The sequence below is a fragment of the Eutrigla gurnardus genome (assembly GCF_963514095.1).
Source record: "Eutrigla gurnardus genome assembly, chromosome: 20".
Lineage (NCBI taxonomy): Eukaryota > Metazoa > Chordata > Actinopteri > Perciformes > Triglidae > Eutrigla > Eutrigla gurnardus.
Genome location: NC_139931.1, coordinates 5,006,515 through 5,023,405, shown reverse-complemented (window position 1 = coordinate 5,023,405; position 16,891 = coordinate 5,006,515). Strand labels below are relative to the sequence as shown.

The window sequence follows — 16,891 nt, the reverse complement described above, 5'->3', positions numbered from 1 at the left end:
CGCACGCATGGCCACCCACACACACACACACACACACACTCGTAGATGCACACTGGTTCATATGGAGGGCTCCAGTTCATACACACAAGATGTGAAATACACACACATTGTTGAATATGTGCACATTTTTGTCTGACTAATATTGTGTAAAGGTGTGTGTGTGTGTTTGGTGCGTCCTGGAATGTTTGTTTGTGTTTAATAATGGGCCCATGTGTTGTGCATTTGTGCGTATAGTTAACAGTTTTTGCCATGTTCATTTGCATATGCATGTTTAAGCATTTGTGTACTTTGTGCGTGTGTGTGTGTGTGTGTGTGTGGTTGCAGCTCTTGCCTTGGTCTGTGTCCAGGTGTCCATATGCTGCCGGGCAGGGCAGGGCATATGGCCATCTGGTGGAAGATAGAAATACAACCAATGGGCTTTGACCTTTTGGTGCGGGTGCTGCTGGGGTCTGCATGTGTCATCTGACACCGAGCTTCACATCACTATAGACGTTTGTCTTTTTTTTTTTTTTTTATCTGCACGTCACCACTTTTATTCCAACAGAGTACAACTACTAATTTTTGGGAACATGACGTACGGATATGACGACTTATTAATACCAACACAATTCTAACAATGACGTGTGCAGACGTTTTGACATTCAACTTTCCGCATAGTTTGCAGTAGGGATGTTAATATTTAAAAGTTTGTTTGACGATAAGAGTTTTGACCAAAGAGTTAAAATAAATATAGATTTTTCTTTAATTAAAAAGCTGAGAAAAACTAAGGACCGCCTTAAGGGTCACTCCACCTTAAGTTAGCCCGGGTTGTTGTCACTATCTTCTTGGCTAATCCCCTTCACTTTAATCAGCAGACACTTAGCTTGTGTCCTGAGGAGTTGTTTCATTACTCTCTCTCTCTCTCTCTCTCTCTCTCTCTCTCTCTCTCTCTCTCTCTCTCTCTCTCTCTCTCTCTCTCTCTCTCTCTTGACCGGCACCCGCTGACATTTTGCCTGGTTTATAATACATCGAGGCCATGCAGACACACAGCTGACATTTTCCCAGCTAAACTCCACTTGATCACAGTGCAGTTACTTAAAAAACAAAATATATTATCACTTTCCTGTTTTTCAGATGTGTGATATTGCAAAGAATTGCATTTGAATGCAATGTTTACACTTCTAAAATAACTGTTTAAAAAGTAGTAATCCAGGAAAAATGAACTTTGTGCTACTCCTAGACAAGACATATTCTGCTTGAGACGTATCTTCGATATACACATCCTTGTTATACGTCTTTCCGTTCTGCTGCGACAGTATAGCTGGGTTTACATGAGCTGTAAAGTTATTTATGTCTCCAGTTGTGGAACGCTACCCCCTCGCTGTCATCGGCTGCTGTGGAGGAAACCGGGAAACGGTGGAGCAGTCAGCGAGAGTCATCTATAGAAACAAGCTGAAGCCATTAAAATGATCCTGCAGGGTCAGCACTCTACGGTCCTCTGAGGAGACATGAACCTCCAAAACAAACACTGGAACTAATGCCGGGACGAGCAGCAGCTCGTTTCCATACAGACCTGACGAGCCTTTGTGTAATTTGTCATCGGATAAGTGATCCTCGGCAAGTTTAACCAAACAGTTTAACATGATTAATGGATGAATTCATTTGGAGGGAGGCTTACAGTGTTTCATGTGTGTGTGAGGGGATGGCTCATATATGTAATGGATTATTCCTGGATTAGGTGACATGTATTGGTGATCTGCATTTGGCATGCAGAGGCAGCGAGAGGAGGAGAGAGATGGGAAACGAGAGGGAGGTGATCTTTTTTACCCCCCTCTCCCATGACAATATGGAGCGTGAGACTATAGTTGAGGGGAGGAGGAGGAGGAGGAGGAGAGAGGGTGGGTGGGTGGATAGACTGAAAATACTGAGGAAACAATCAAAGAAAAATGTAAACACCAAAAATGCAGACAAAAGAGACACAAAACACGCCACCTTCCTGTCCTCAACTCTCCTCTCTCTCTCTCGCTCTCTCTCTCTCCCCACTTCGCTGGAATCTGAGGACTGCGGTCGGTTACCAGGCAACCGAAATCCTGTCGAAACTGTGTCAGAGAGACGGAGACAGAATACCATGCACGATAAAAGTGGCCCTCCTCCTAATCTCTGCAATCAGACGGGGTGTTTATGTCTGGCAGTCGTACGTTGTTTGCATGTTGGAAGCATTTAGATACGTCAACATTAGCATGTAAGCTTACAGGAATTCATTCAGGAGGCCTTTTTTAATCACAGGAGGAGGCAGGATGTGACACAAGCAGGTGACAGAAACTTGTGGTACTCGCTCTAATACATGAAGAGGAGCCCATACCTCAAGGTCGAGCTGGACAGTTTCAGGCATGTTAGGTAGGTAGACCCCCCGGGTGTGTATGTGTGTGTGTGCAGGTTTAAGGCCAGGCCCCACCAGATTCATCTGCTCTATTTAGGGCTCTCTATAGCTCCTCCCTCCCCTTTTTCCCTCTCTGACACACATGATGGGGCACCTTGGGATGCCTCGTGCTCAGGTGTGTTGTATGTCCGGAAGGTTTCACTCCAGTACATCATCTGCACGTTGCAGTAGGACTAAAAAAATGGGGGAAAACTGTCGCACTAGAATGAAACTAGATGTTTCAGATAGTTCTCACTGTTTTTTAAACAGGCCTAACAAAGGAATAGCATGTAATGTATCGATACTGGTAGTTGATGTTGCTCAGGAAAACATAATAGCATCAACATAGGAGATTAAAAAAGGCGTGATTCAGTGGGAGATGAAAGAGGATGCAGCAGAGAGACCGTAACGGAAAGGCAGAGGGAATCCTGGTGTAACTGCGTCACTGCTGCCTCAGCCTCCTCTCAGGGGTGTTTGGAGGCGGAGAGATGGAAGCAGGGATGCAGGGATGGAGAGATGGAAGGAGGGATGCAGGGATGGAGAGATGAAAGAGGGAACGAGGAGGAGCGAGTTCAGGGACAGGCTGATTTATGAGTTTCTGTTTCTGAATCGTGCCGCCTTCAGGGACTTCGCTGAGATGAGCCGATCTGGAGCTCACACATGCAGAAACACACACACACACAGCGACACATGCGGCAGCCAGTCATTCTGTTGGCAAAAGCCTTAAAGTAGCGATCACAGCAGGAGGGAGCTTTTATGTTTGAGGTAATGGTAGAGAGTTTGTGTGTGTCTGTTTTTCGGTGGCAGATGGTGAAATAAATGAACAATCATTCCAATCACAAACGCCTTGGAATCTGGATTGGACGGACTCCACCGCCACGTTGACAGAGTGAGACGGATCACGAGGAGGTGGAGGAGGAGGAGGTGGAGGAGTTAGGGAAAGACAAACATGACGCGGGGGAAGAGCAGATTTGTGGTTGGGAGAGGAGCGGCGGAGGGTGTGAGGGACCAGAGCTCATTAACGGTGAATGGAGTGATGAAGGAAGGAGGACAAACAGCCGAGGACGGTCTTTAGGGCGACGCCGGCCGTCGGAGGAGCTTCCCTCACACCGACAGCGCTCTTCATGGCTGCTGCTCGGGTGGAAGCAGAAATGAGTTCCTCTGGGATTTACTCACGGACCAATCAGCGAAATGCGTTTGAGTCGTGATTGCAAGTGATGCGTGTTACTCATTAGGCAGACGTTTTAATTATTGGCATGAAAGGATATTTTAAATATGGATATAAATAAAGACATGAAATCAAAGTATTAGAACATCAAATGTAGCAAGATATCAAAAGACTGGGATATATATAGAGGATTATATAATCATTTGATGAGCATACCTCATGTTTCAGGCATTTCATTCCCCATTTTTGTCAGTCGGGACCAAGGGGAGGATAGAGGTTGTCATAAAATTGACTTAAATATTACTTTAAGAGTAATACGGTGCAGTAACATTATCCCAAACCTCCAAATGTGCTGATATATGTAGATTTATGGAGCCACAAGTCATTTATCCAGGAGGTCTGGGATTCAATTATGTTCATATCTACGAATGTACTTGAGCGTTGATGTTTTTCAGGACCCATAATGCCCCAAAATGTTATGAATCAAACTTATCCAGGAAACTTTAAACGTAACACATCGACACCCTGTTCTCTGCCAACACAAAATGCTAATCCTCTACTTATCTGAACGAGGAAAATGTCTTTTTGTGACAATATCCGCTCCTAGCGAGTAAAGCGTGATTAATGTTTTAATGCTTCAGGCGGATAAAAGCACTTAAGGTGAAAGATTGTGGATGGTGATATTGAAGAAGGTCGATGCAGATTTGTAGCAGGAGTCATGTGCTTCTACGACCCAGTGGCCAAGCCCCGCCCCTCTCTGTCGCTGACGGGTATATTAAACCGTCAGGCATGACATACAACGCACATATGGAAAGGACAAAGAACACTGCAACTTATTGGTATTCTCATCATAACAGGCAACACATACTTATGTACACACACACACACACACACACACACTGCTGCCCTGCTGATCGACCTGAGTAGACCGTCTGATTAGGTTATTACATCTGATGGGATTGAATTTGCTCTCCTCTAATGAATGAGGAATGGAGTGGAGCATGAGCATAAAGGCGGTGTGGTTCAGAGCGGTGGAGGGAAGTGGAGGGAAGGTGAAACCTCCATGGAGGGGGGAGGCTTGGATGAAGAGAGGGAGGTCAGAGGTTAAGGGGAGAGGTAGAGGCAGAAAATGTGGAGAAATGAAGGTGGCAGTGGGGGGAAAGGAGAGTGTAGAGGGGTGAAGGTTAGGGTCAAGGAAGTGAGGGAGGAGGGAGGGATAGAGGGGGAAAGTGTTAAGCTCGTTTTCTGCACTGCTTTCAGATTAAAATGCCTACAAATATTTGTTCTTGAACGTTTCTAAGCAAAATTAAGCGAAGGAATTTGGGGTATTTTTTTTATTTCCACACAGTGTCAGCTTTTCCCCCTCAGCTAGATAGGCTCACATGGCACATTTCACATTCTACACATAATATAATGGGTATAATGGGTAATATTAATGGGTTTCTTTGACAAACGAATAGATCATGTGTGCTTTTGGTATGGTAAAAGATTTTTCCTCCATGTGACACGGTTAATACAACCTGAGCTCATCTTTATTCCATGTTAATTCCCACAAATCCCTCTACACTCCCATGGAAAGTTTCCACTGTGGATAGAAATCCCAGAATTTTGCAATTAAACATTATACACATTAAACTAAAGAAGTCTGACATTTACAGTGAATCATTGTTGAGCACATGTGAGGATGTGACCGTGGAGAGCAGACGAGGTCAGATAGAACTTCTGTCTAGAGCAGATGCTTGTATTGAGATAACAATATAGGTTTAGATAAAAGCTTATGTCAGACATCCTGCGATGCTGCCTACATAAAGATGAAGAATGCCTCACCTCCTCTTCTTCTTTCTCCTCTCCGATTTATCAACTGAGTTCCTCTGAGAGCTCCATTAACCCCGGGACTACAGCACTTCAGTGTTTCTGTCTCAGCGTGTGTGAATGCATACATGTGCACACGGCAGACTGACATCCTCACTGATTCGCTCTCCTTTAGCCCCAAATTCAGCAGAATGACACAAACAAATCGGACAGGTTGAAATTCATCCGCTTGGCTGAGGAATCTCAACCCGACACTGGGGGAGCGACGGCCAATAAGCTGCAGGCAGGACTCTGTAAATTGGGGCCACTTTCAGGCTGGATTCCCCCCATTGGAGACGCTGGTTATACTGGCCGCTTGTGGAAAAAGAAATGAAAACGAATGATGCAGTGGTGCCATTAAAAGCTGTTCCATGCCGACGGTTTCTCTCACAGTTACTCTTCTTAAATCAAACCTGCGTGAACACGCGGCCCGACAATCGACTTTTATGTCGCCGAAGCCAAGAAGGAGGCTTGAGCGCGACTAACGGGCGACATTTGCAGTTTCATCACAGAACAAAGAGCGCTGAAGCAGACGGAGGGGGATAAGTTCTGCTTGTGCACCGAGACTTAACGCTGCAGCTCCTCTTTAACACATATGGACAGACAGAGGAGTGAGGGAGGAGAGGGGAGGGATGAAGGGAGGAGGGGAGATGAAACACGGACAAGTAAGAGAAACAAAACCACGTAATGGAATCAAACCATTTTGTCATTTTCTTATTTTCTTATGACTGCTGTGATGGGAGACGACTCTTTGTTGTTAGTGCATCGCCGTCCCTCCTCCCCTCTGCTCTCTCCGGCTTCGACCCGACCGCTAAACTGGAGTGGGCTTGACAGTGTGTGTGTGTGTGTGTGTGTGTGTGTGTGTGTGTGTGTGTGTGTGAGACCTCTCCAGTGGATTCAAGCTCGAGTGCCTCCCTGTATGCCAAGAGGTTGTGCAGGGGAATTGTTGTTGTCTGGCATCATCAGCCACTTGTGTGTGTGTGTGTGTGTGTGTGTGTGTGTGTGTGTGTGTGTGTGTGTGTGTGTGTGCACAATCAAGCTATTTTGACCATGTAAAGGCGTGGCGCTACTGTGCTTTTCATACCCTGTAAACCCTGTAAACCTTGCTTCAACCGAGTATGCATTCACGTGTGTGTGTGTCGGTGTGATCACAGGCGTTGTAGGTGTGAGACGGAGCGGTGAGCAAATTCAGCAGGCTCACGCCCGATATTGCATTGTGATATCTGTGCTGTTTACGTCGTATTGTTACATATTTGCACAGCGGATGATGGAGATAAACACTGAGTCATCCGGATCCCCGTTACACAGTCGCAGAATGTAATTGATGCTCCATACAGCCGTCTCCTTAGTGTTGTCTCCGTCGTCGCCGAGGGTTTTAATCACCGCTTGTGTCTACCTTCGCAGTCTGAGTCGTTCTCGCCCTTGAGCGACGCCTCAAATCGCTCCAGTCTGATCCCAGATTCTGTGATGATTAAAAATAAATAATCTGTATGCATCTGCTTCACACTTAAAGCCAAATTCCAGCAGATGACTGTTTATTTAGGGTTGAAACTACTTAAATGGGGTATGATGGTGGAGAAGTTTTGTCATGTCACATTTTGTTTAACTAACAAAACATTGTTTTACAGTCAATCAAAATGCTTATATTTCTACAACGGCGTATTACGGCCACTGTTGGAAAAAAACCTCAATATTCAGAGAAAAAAAAGTCACAAATTTGCCACTTTATAAATATATACAGCCGATATAAACAAACAAATGTTATTTTTATTTTCTTTCTTGGCTCTAATACGCCGCTGTACATTTCACAGTAAATAACAATATTCACATCACTGTGATGTATACGAATAGCCCAGTTTGGGTCAAAAACGGGGCCGCCGTTATACGGACGTGGTGATTCATGGTAATATTAACTCCTCTAGTGTTCGACTTTAATACCCACAATCCCTCACATCCAGCGTGACACGACACAGACCCCCGTTTGATTTGCTCAGAGTGCCGAGGCATAAATCGACCTCAACAAGTGCGACCGTGAGCGTTGGTGTGCCAGGCCCAGGATCTGTGGCTGCCAGAGGAAATCCAACCGATGTACGATATATTTGATCTAGCTTATCGCCACATTGGACCAACACAGCCGTGCTCCGGGATCCAAACAAAATCAGGAAAACTCGGATCTTCCTTGTTTACTGAAAATCAGTGCGTACGCTGAGCTCGCTTTTCCAGCGACAGCCCGGCTTGACTTTGAGGACTTAAACTTGTGTGTTTGTATGCACACATGCATCTGTTTGTGTGTGTGTGTGGCAGAGCTGAAGACAGAAGGGGGCTCAGGAGGTGTTGACAGTGGAGATTAAAAAGGAATTAGAGGAAGCAGAGAGGACATAGGGCAGAGAGATTCTCTGAATATTCAAATCTCTCATTTTAATTCTTCTGCAGATTACGGATTCTTTCATCTCTGAAGGAAGGATGGGCCTTACATCGCTTGACTTTGTGTGTGTGTGTGTGTGTGTGTGTGTGTGTGTGTGTGTGTGTGTGTGTGTGTGTGTGTGTAGTGACAGACTGGCCCAAGGCGTGTTTCTATGTGATTGAAGATGTGTTCCTCTCCCCTCTCTGTATTAATACTCACAACAACACAATTGCTACAGTGTTATCGACGATGTTTTATCGGCCCTCTCTCTCCCGAGGGCCGAACACATGTTATACACCGCTATAATGGCCCAACACATCTATCTCATTTGTACACCGAGTGCATACGATACGAGCCTCGGAGCCGTTTCCTGCTTGGGAATAAAACGCTCCCCGTGTTAACCCGGCCTCTGAACTGGAGTGATCAGATCCACAAGCCCCCCGTTTTACACACCGTTTCCTCCACGATGTTAACTATGCCTCTCGTTTATATTATCTCCCTCTGGTTCCTTTTTTAAATGCGTCTCCAGAGGATACGCAGCATTCTTTCTGCCTCCCACAGTAGCGCTGCTTCTGTTCACTGGAATAACCAGCTGCTGCATACCACAGCGCTGGGAGCATTGGTGCATTGGGAAGAGGCCAGATATATAGCGGACCCTCTTCCACTCAGTATCACAATTTGCCCGTTAAATTGTGATTTCCTTCAGTTCATTAGAAACATAAGACCCTTGTCTGGAGATGCATGGTATTTACTGTTTGTCTCTGAGTTGTAGTCGAAGTAGAAGAGGCTAAAATTGAACAAATATGTACTTGTATGGTAGTGTACGATATTATGACATATAAAATAACATGATACAGTTAAGCTTTAATTGATCTACTTATTTCAGGAGATTTATACCTTTAACGTTCCCTCATGGAGGCCAGAGAGAAGCCTTTTATCAGCCGGGAGAATAACGACAGGGGCTTCTTCTTTTTTTGCAGGGCACATTGCATCCTTGTCAGGTTGGGTTAACTCTCTGACGTAGGTTAGTGGTGGCAGCCAGGCCTCGGGAAACTCCTCCGTCACACAGATGCTCTGTTGGAGGGAGCAGAGCAAAGATAAAAGGCTGCATTTTTTATGTAAAATTGTTGTTCTAAAAATGTTAAATGCATATTTTCCGAAAATTGCTTGTTGATTACCATTGGATGGATTGATAGCACCATCATGTTTTTCTGTAATTCACTCTCTTGTAATCCTTTTCAAAGTATGATAAATATGCTGTTTTATATAACAAACCTCAATGTGTTTAGTTGCATGACATTTTTTTGGATAAACCTTGTGACATCTAAGCAAAGCGTTCAGCACATGAGACTGGAAAACCTGTCGTGGAGGATAAATCAAAGTTATAGCCCTGGCTGTGGGAGAGTGCAATTACTCTTAACAGCCACTTGGGGAAGAAAAAAAAGTTTTAGGTCACTTTTTTGCTGATACCAACTTCTGTCTTGGCCCCTGATCACAGCAGAGAATCCGTGTGTGTGTGTGTGTGTGTGTGTGTGTGGGGCATGAACCTTATTGCCTGAAATGTATCTATAAGGCTGCACTTGTGTATGTTATGTGCCTCTGTATCTACAGTATGTCTATTTGTGAGTAATGTCGAAGCCAGTGGTCACCATTTGTTTTCTGCTTCAGTTCCCTTTCTAATTAGAACAGTACTTCACCATGGGAATACATGCAAACTGCAACTCCAGATCACTGTGTGTGTGTGTGTGTGTGTGTGTGTGTGTGTGTGTGTGTGTGTGTGTGTGTGTGTGTGTGTGTGTGTGTGTGTGTGTGTTTCTGTGACAAAAGCCAAATTTAAGTAGACATCCAGCAGCATCAGTGGCTTTTTCTTTCTAGTTGAGGAGACATGATTTAAAAGCTCCCTGCTTTTGTTCTCTTGGTCGTTTTCTCTGCTCCGTCTCTCACTCACGCTCTCTTTCTACTCTATCATTACGTGTTGTTTATTATTGGTTCTCGTTATTATTACTTTAGTTCATCTGTAGATGGGCTGTGATATATCGTGCATATGTATTTTATGAGTCCACTTTTTTCATCGACTGCTTTTATTTCTGTTGCTGCAACGATGGCTTTGTGAAATGTGTGACTACATGAATCCGTTCTATGTGTTCGCCCATGCGTGATGAGATTTTTACCAGCTTTGATGAGGATAAAAAAAAAAATCTAATAAGAATGTCATCTTTTTTATTTTGTTTATAGATCGAGGGTGCAATTTAAGTCGCCATCAGTGTTGCTGCCCTCGAAGAAGGAAATCCTAAACAACCCCAAACAGATTGAAACTCCACCAAATCCCTGACTTTGCATTGAAGCACCAATCTGGCCGCGCTGTTAAGACTCCGCTCTATAGATGGATTATAATTGAAGCTGGTATAATGTGAGCAGAAGTGAAATAAAGGGAATAAAAGTCCATTGTTGCTTCTGCCCTCCCGTAACTTACTGCCTTGCCCTAAATAGATAATCTCACTGGGAGTCCAAAAAGGATAAGAAAACGATAAGACAAGCAAGAGGAAATCAACAAAAGATGACTCACGAATGCTGTATTAGTTTAGGTCAGGGGGGGACATCTGACATTTTTATACCCGTCATCCTGCGCTTCGCCCTTTTGGCAAGAAAGTCTGACTTTTCACAAACAAATCTAGCATGAAAACTTGTGAAGGAGGATAAAATCCCCACCCTTAGATTCTCAGGCGTTTTCATTGATCAATATGAGCGATAATGATGCCACAGGATGTACAGCAGACATGAACCCATTACAATGGTCATTTGTGAAATTGTGAAAAAAGCCTGTAAACAGATTAAGAGCCGGTCCCAGCGGGAGATTATTAGAGCTAGTTTGTCCATTAGACGCACAGAAAACATCTTATTGGCTTCCGGACCCGCTTTGTTTGGTGTTTGTCTAACATGCTCTCAGGCCGCTAATCTTTTTCTGGGCTTTTAGTGCTTCCTTATACATCCCATTATATGTTTGTTCTTTATGGACTGGAGTCAACAGGTCGGTTAGGACCACGCTGCTCCATGCAGGAACAGCGTGTGTGTGTGTGTGTGTGTGTCGCCTGCCGTGGATGCACCTGTGGTTAGCATCGGAGGCGGTGTAGCAGAAAGATCTGTCCCCGGGCTTGATGATGCAACATGAACATGATTTAAAAGCACAATGAGAACATTTTGTTTGCATTTTCCGACCGTGTCTGATTGTTTCAGTTGTTGTTTGTCCGTTACGTCATCCCTAGAACAGACGGTTCCATTATTATGACGTGTTTTGGCCTTAACCTCCTCCTGCACGTGGTTCGAGCACGTATCCATGCTGGTCATCCTGCTCAACTGCGTGACTCTGGGGATGTTCCAGCCCTGTGAAGACGTCACCTGTCAGTTAGAGTGGTGTCGCATCCTACAGGTGAGTGCGACCCCCCCGCCCTTACAACAGGGCCTATGAGCACATTATCTTCCATGGCATATTCTGTGCAATATGGGCTTCCATATGTGCATTTGTGAGTGAGTGTGCACCTCTGCGTCTGTCCACGGGCTAATCCCACATTCTGCTGCAGAAACATAATCTTTTTTATGCTCAGTTAGGGCTCTATGCTCAAGGACACCTCATGGTTGTAGTGACTCACACTTTCTCAAAACACCTTTTATTGCCTGTTCCATGCTGCCATTGACTGCTGGGGCGTTGTGTTTGGCTAACAACCAGCAGAGCTAGCCGAACACACACTGCTGCTCCGTATTCAGGGGCAAAACCACTCATAGGGCCACGTGTAAAAGCCTTAGAAGTGCATTGTATTCCAAAGAAGTGGTGTCTTTGTTCCGCTTTCACACATGCTGCTTTAAGGTGCTGTGAAGTGACAGAAAAAGCAATACCAATCATAAGTGCAATTTGTAAAGAAACGGTAATGGAAACTTCTTCCATTCTTTTTCTTGTCTCATTTGTTCCGTCACGCTCTCGCTGTAGAGCGATGTTGATTCTTGGCACGCCGAGACATGCTCATTATATTCAAATACAGACGTTCTGTTTTTTTTTTGCTGTAGTAATTGTCTAATTAATTGAGACACAGCCACAAACATGCTAAGCCAGAAAAACAATTCCCTGCTGGGATGAGACTAAGTAATGGAGACAAGAATTTCCTTGCAGACAACCTCCACGAGCATTTCCACAGCAGAAACGTGACTCCATGCTGATAAGGAGAAAGGACGTGAACTCTGTTCATTTCCTCTTGTTCTTATTGTTGTAACTCTGTCTGTGTTTGTTTTTCTCGCCGTGTCTCTGCAGGTATTGGATGACTGTATCTTTGCTTTCTTTGCTGTGGAAATGGTCATCAAAATGGTGGCCCTGGGAATCTTTGGCCCCAATTGTTACCTCGGCGACAAGTGGAACCAGCTTGACTTCGTCATCGTCATGGCGGGGTCGGTATCCCACAATGCTTTTGGCTCTAACCCAAAAACAGCGGCCTCCTTCCAATGAAATAATACATGACATCATACATCCACAGTTAAGCCTGACTTCCTCACAGAGAGATATTTAGTATAATATTTACCCAATCTGAAAAATGTAAGTGACATTTATAGTTTGGAGCCTGGAGGAGGACATGCTTCACCGCCAGACTAAAGGCTGGGGGCCACTATATAGGTCGAGGCGAGGGCAGGGCCCAATCAGCAGCAGACATTTAGATACGCCCACTCATCACGAGCCGAGGCAATGTGACCACACACACAGCGGCACAACAGAGTTCCGGAAACGTCTCTCTCTCGCTGCCTACTTGTCAAAATTCTGATGTTTGGGTGCAATATAGACTCTCATGCTTTTGACTCCATGTAATTACATGTCATATGTACAGTAATTATGTGGGTAGATGCCATGATAAACGTTATGGTATTTTTGGTGTTCTTGTTGTCGATGTATCTTAATGTATGCGAGCACAGAAAATGAAACCTGCTGCCGTTGTGTCTCCAGGGTGATGGAGTATTCTCTGGACGGCCATAATGCCAGTCTGTCAGCCATCCGGACCGTCCGAGTGCTCAGGCCACTGCGGGCCATCAACAGAGTACCGAGTAAGTCCACGTCAGTATATCATTGTAATACACAGGCAGCGCAGGGATTTCACCCGTGTGCATATTCCATGCTTTTATTACTTTTCCACTATCCTGCACAGCAAGATGTATACTCATTTCACCTGCGATGACTGTGATACTGTACTGTTTGATGTTAGAGTGCTACGAAGGCATAATAGAAAAAGTGTCATATCTGGCTGTCTGTATTCTCCCGTTCCCATCTCCACGTTGGCTTTAATCCCCCGTGCTGAGGTGCTACCCAGCCAGTCAGCCCCCGCTGACGGAGAACTTGCACATACTTTGTCATTTTCTTAAAAGCTCTGTGACAGCGCTGGCTATGAATCTACAGCTAAAGAGGATTACTTGACAATGGTGTCATAACAACTTACAAGATTATTAAGCAGCATACATTAGGCGAGCAGCCAAGCTGTTCTCCAGGTTCGGTTTTGTTCAATACACGTCTCTTAAACGGGTTTATGTGTTTGTGTGTGTGTGTGTGTGTGCTTTGGGTAGATAATCCAAACACAATCATAGAGCATGGCAGGTAAGCTATTATCACAAATATAATATATTCCCACACACATTCACTTTGACGCTCTACCTCTGCGAGGACCGAAAATACAACATTAACCTCAACCTCATCGGGAACCCAACGGTTGCCCCGGGAAACAATCTTTACAGCCACGGACGATGGGGAAGTGAAACTGGTGTTATTGTAACAAGTTTTTCAGTCGCTCCCTGAAGGCTCTGACACGGAGAGAAGAAAGCGGAGGAGAAACACAATGTGAGGAGGTATCACTCTGCTGGAGAGTCAAGGTCAGCCTGGAGACAAACAGACCAAAACAGACCCCAGAGCCCCACGGACACGTATCCTCACAGGTACACACAATCAGAGACACCCCCGAGGATGTTAAACGCCGGCTTCCTTCCTCTCCGTTTTCATCCCCTGGACTCCATCTGATCCGTTGTTTTCTTTTTAATCTGAATGGCCATCAGAGACGGAGCGTTTGTGGATGCGAGCCAGCCGGGGCCGGCAGCCAGCCTGAAGTTTTTCTCTCCCTACTTACCGTCTCTGTTTGTCCAGCTCTCTCCGTTTGTCGGATGGGATGTGTCGATTGTTAGGCGGATGACAAATGTGTGTTTTTGTGCCGTAGCTTGGATACAGTGAGCAGCACACGCTCTCCGATCCGGTTTGTTATGTTGCTCACCTTCAAATCTGTTTGTGTCACTTTGCTGCCAGTCTGGTGAACAAGAGCTAAACAACTTAACAGTAACCGAGAAGAAAGGGCAAAACAACCCAGCTACATTTAGTCACTACATTATTCTGCAGAGACCAGAACCTTTATTTCACAATATTCCATAATTTCTTCATTATTATAACACGCTGCTTTGTCACAGATACAATCACACATGCTCCGCTGTAATTGGATTAAATTCCTGGACAGTGTGACTGGACAGAGATTCATCATAGTCATCCGTCTGCCTACCAATGACGATGACTTCACATATTAAATTACTCCCCAGATCTATATCTAAGAAGCAATTTTATGACTTTATTAAAAGATATCCTCGTAGATTAAGGCCTGAATCTACAGTCCTGCATCTCAATGGAAGAAAACATAACATTTTCACTCCATTGAGGACTTTCAGCTAAAAAAAATCTTCCAATATTTACATTTGTCTGAATAGCTCTTTTTTTCCATTGTTGGAATGCTCTGATGGAGTCTGCTGCTTGTGTAACATTAGATTGCATTACTTTAATTAAACCAACCAGAGTGCATTAGAACTCTGAGTGAATGTAGTTTCTGTCTTCATAACATTTATTTCGTGGGAAACTGGAAAGAGAATAGCCTGTTGACCGAAACATTCAAAGTGGAAAATCAGTCAGTACGCTCGATAATATGAGACATATTGATGTGCCAATGATTCAAGGAGGCATTTCATTGATTCCCTGCTTTCTACTCCAGCCCTGAGCCATGACCACATATCATTAGAGCTCTGCTTTGATGGATTCACCCTCACCCGCTTGGCCGCCACATACCTCACAAAAAAACCCCCATTAACTCACATGCAACTCTAGAGCTGAACTGAGATCAGTCGATTATGAAGGAAGGATGGATGGTGGATTGTTGTGTGCAGTATCTTATCTCTTCTGGACGGAGATCTGGGATGTTGATCCTGGACTCTGGAGCCGCTGTCCCAGTTAGGGGGTTATAACCCTCCGATAAACACCGGAACAGCTGATGCCTTCACGCTCCACATGTTTTCAAGCTTCTCATGCTCCTTCTCTTCGTCCACCACCACGATGTCCGCTTGGTTATCCATCACCAGTTTATCAGTCTGCATCTTAGCTTGGTCGTTCTCAACCACCCGTGGAGGTGTTTTCCATTTTGACCTCGAGACCTCCAGTCTATGGAGGGATGGACTCGCTTTTGGAGCTGCCCTCAAAAGGCCATTTGAGGAACTGCACTTTTTGGCACTTCCACATTAGCTTCATTTCTCAGCACTGGAGTTTGCCGCTTGGGGAGAACTTGAACTGGACTATGTTCTGTGTGCTTTACATACAAAATATTAATTTTATTTTCTCTTAAATTTCTTCTCATATTTGGTATTGAGGTAATCCAAAAGTAACAAAAAAGTCAGATTATTCTTATATTGTGATACTTCACCCTCCGATCCCTGTTCTTGACTTGATCTCGGTTTCGGTGGACATGACGACAACACTGCGAACACTCGGAAAACGACAATGGCTTCAGGGAAAAGTTCTCCCTCAGTGGAACAACGCAAACAGTCTGGAGATTAGATTTCGGATACTCCTGGATTTTTAAATTTGATTACCAACGCTGTCAAATATAGCAGTGCGTCTATGGAAGTGTAGTCATTGTGACAAAGTTGCGATTTATATCCGAACGGGGACAGAACACATTGTGAGGAACCTCGGGGTCTAGATCTCTGACTCTAGCTGACGCTAAACACATTTGACAACTGGAGATGGATGCCTCATTCGTGTGGTTAGATAATACTAGCCACAAGGAAGCTGTGAGTTCAAATCCCAGAGGGTGTAATAATGTCAAACTGTCACTTTCGCTATTGTCATCCCGTGTAATTTTATTGGCTGTGGGATGAAGTTGTGGGTTCCAAGCTCACACGATCAATAGAGGTTGTCAGCATGTGTGGTATCCAGAGGGTTAGTAAACAGCTAGCTGATGCAAAATCACTTATATTTCATGCAAACATCTTAAAATGAATGACTGACGGGAGTTTTACTTTCATGTGTTCCACTTTGTAGGTATGCGGATCTTGGTGACGCTGCTGTTGGACACCCTGCCCATGCTGGGAAACGTCCTTCTCCTCTGCTTCTTTGTCTTTTTCATCTTTGGCATTGTGGGAGTCCAGCTGTGGGCGGGGCTACTGCGCAACCGCTGCTTCCTGGGAGAGGACATCAGAACGTAAGAGAACTGTCCTTTCAATTCAATTCAATTTTATTTATAGTGTCAAATCACAACAGAAGTCATCTCAGGACACTTAACACATTGAGCAGGACTAGAATACACTCAAAATGTCAAGAGTCAACACAATTTCAAATTCCCAACATCACCCAGGGGCAAGCGTTACAGCGACAGTGGCATTTCCTTCTAGGCTGAAGGGAGCACACGTGATCCGGGGAAGTGGCCTCTTGAAGGGCAAATCAAGGTTAGGGTTGAGATGAGTGAATAATGCAAACTCCTTCAGTAGACTCAGAGGTTTGTGATACATTTTTAATTTTCCCCCCAAACAGAAAAAGTCCATCCACCCTGTTTTTGAAAGTGCCGTTCTCCACATCCATATGGTGACCAGCGCTGCCTCCAGCAAGCACACATGGACCCTTCAAACACGCTCAAATCACTTAACGCAAACATGATCATCCGCTCGCTCCTTCTGTTTCAACCCTTCTTCCCTGGTTCTCCCTCTCCTTCTCCCTTTTACTCTGGCTTGTTAGAGATTCTGTTGA

General features: G+C 44.7%; 2 protein-coding genes across 6 annotated transcripts in view; one reads left to right on the top strand and one right to left on the bottom strand.

Annotated features, from left to right (window-relative positions):
• Window positions 1–16,891, top strand: part of cacna1ha (calcium channel, voltage-dependent, T type, alpha 1H subunit a) — an 85,783-nt gene that overhangs the window by 32,911 nt on the left and 35,981 nt on the right. For all 5 annotated transcript variants that reach the window (XM_084037256.1, XM_084037254.1, XM_084037253.1 and 2 more), the window contains exons 3-6: window positions 11,137–11,248; window positions 12,122–12,255; window positions 12,803–12,900; window positions 16,190–16,349. In XM_084037256.1, coding sequence (XP_083893382.1) covers window positions 11,137–11,248; window positions 12,122–12,255; window positions 12,803–12,900; window positions 16,190–16,349 — 504 coding nt within the window. The remainder of the gene's footprint in view (window positions 1–11,136; window positions 11,249–12,121; window positions 12,256–12,802; window positions 12,901–16,189; window positions 16,350–16,891) is intronic.
• The window catches only part of grapa (GRB2 related adaptor protein a), a 145,583-nt gene that overhangs the window by 112,473 nt on the left and 16,219 nt on the right, over window positions 1–16,891 (bottom strand). The window lies entirely within an intron of this gene.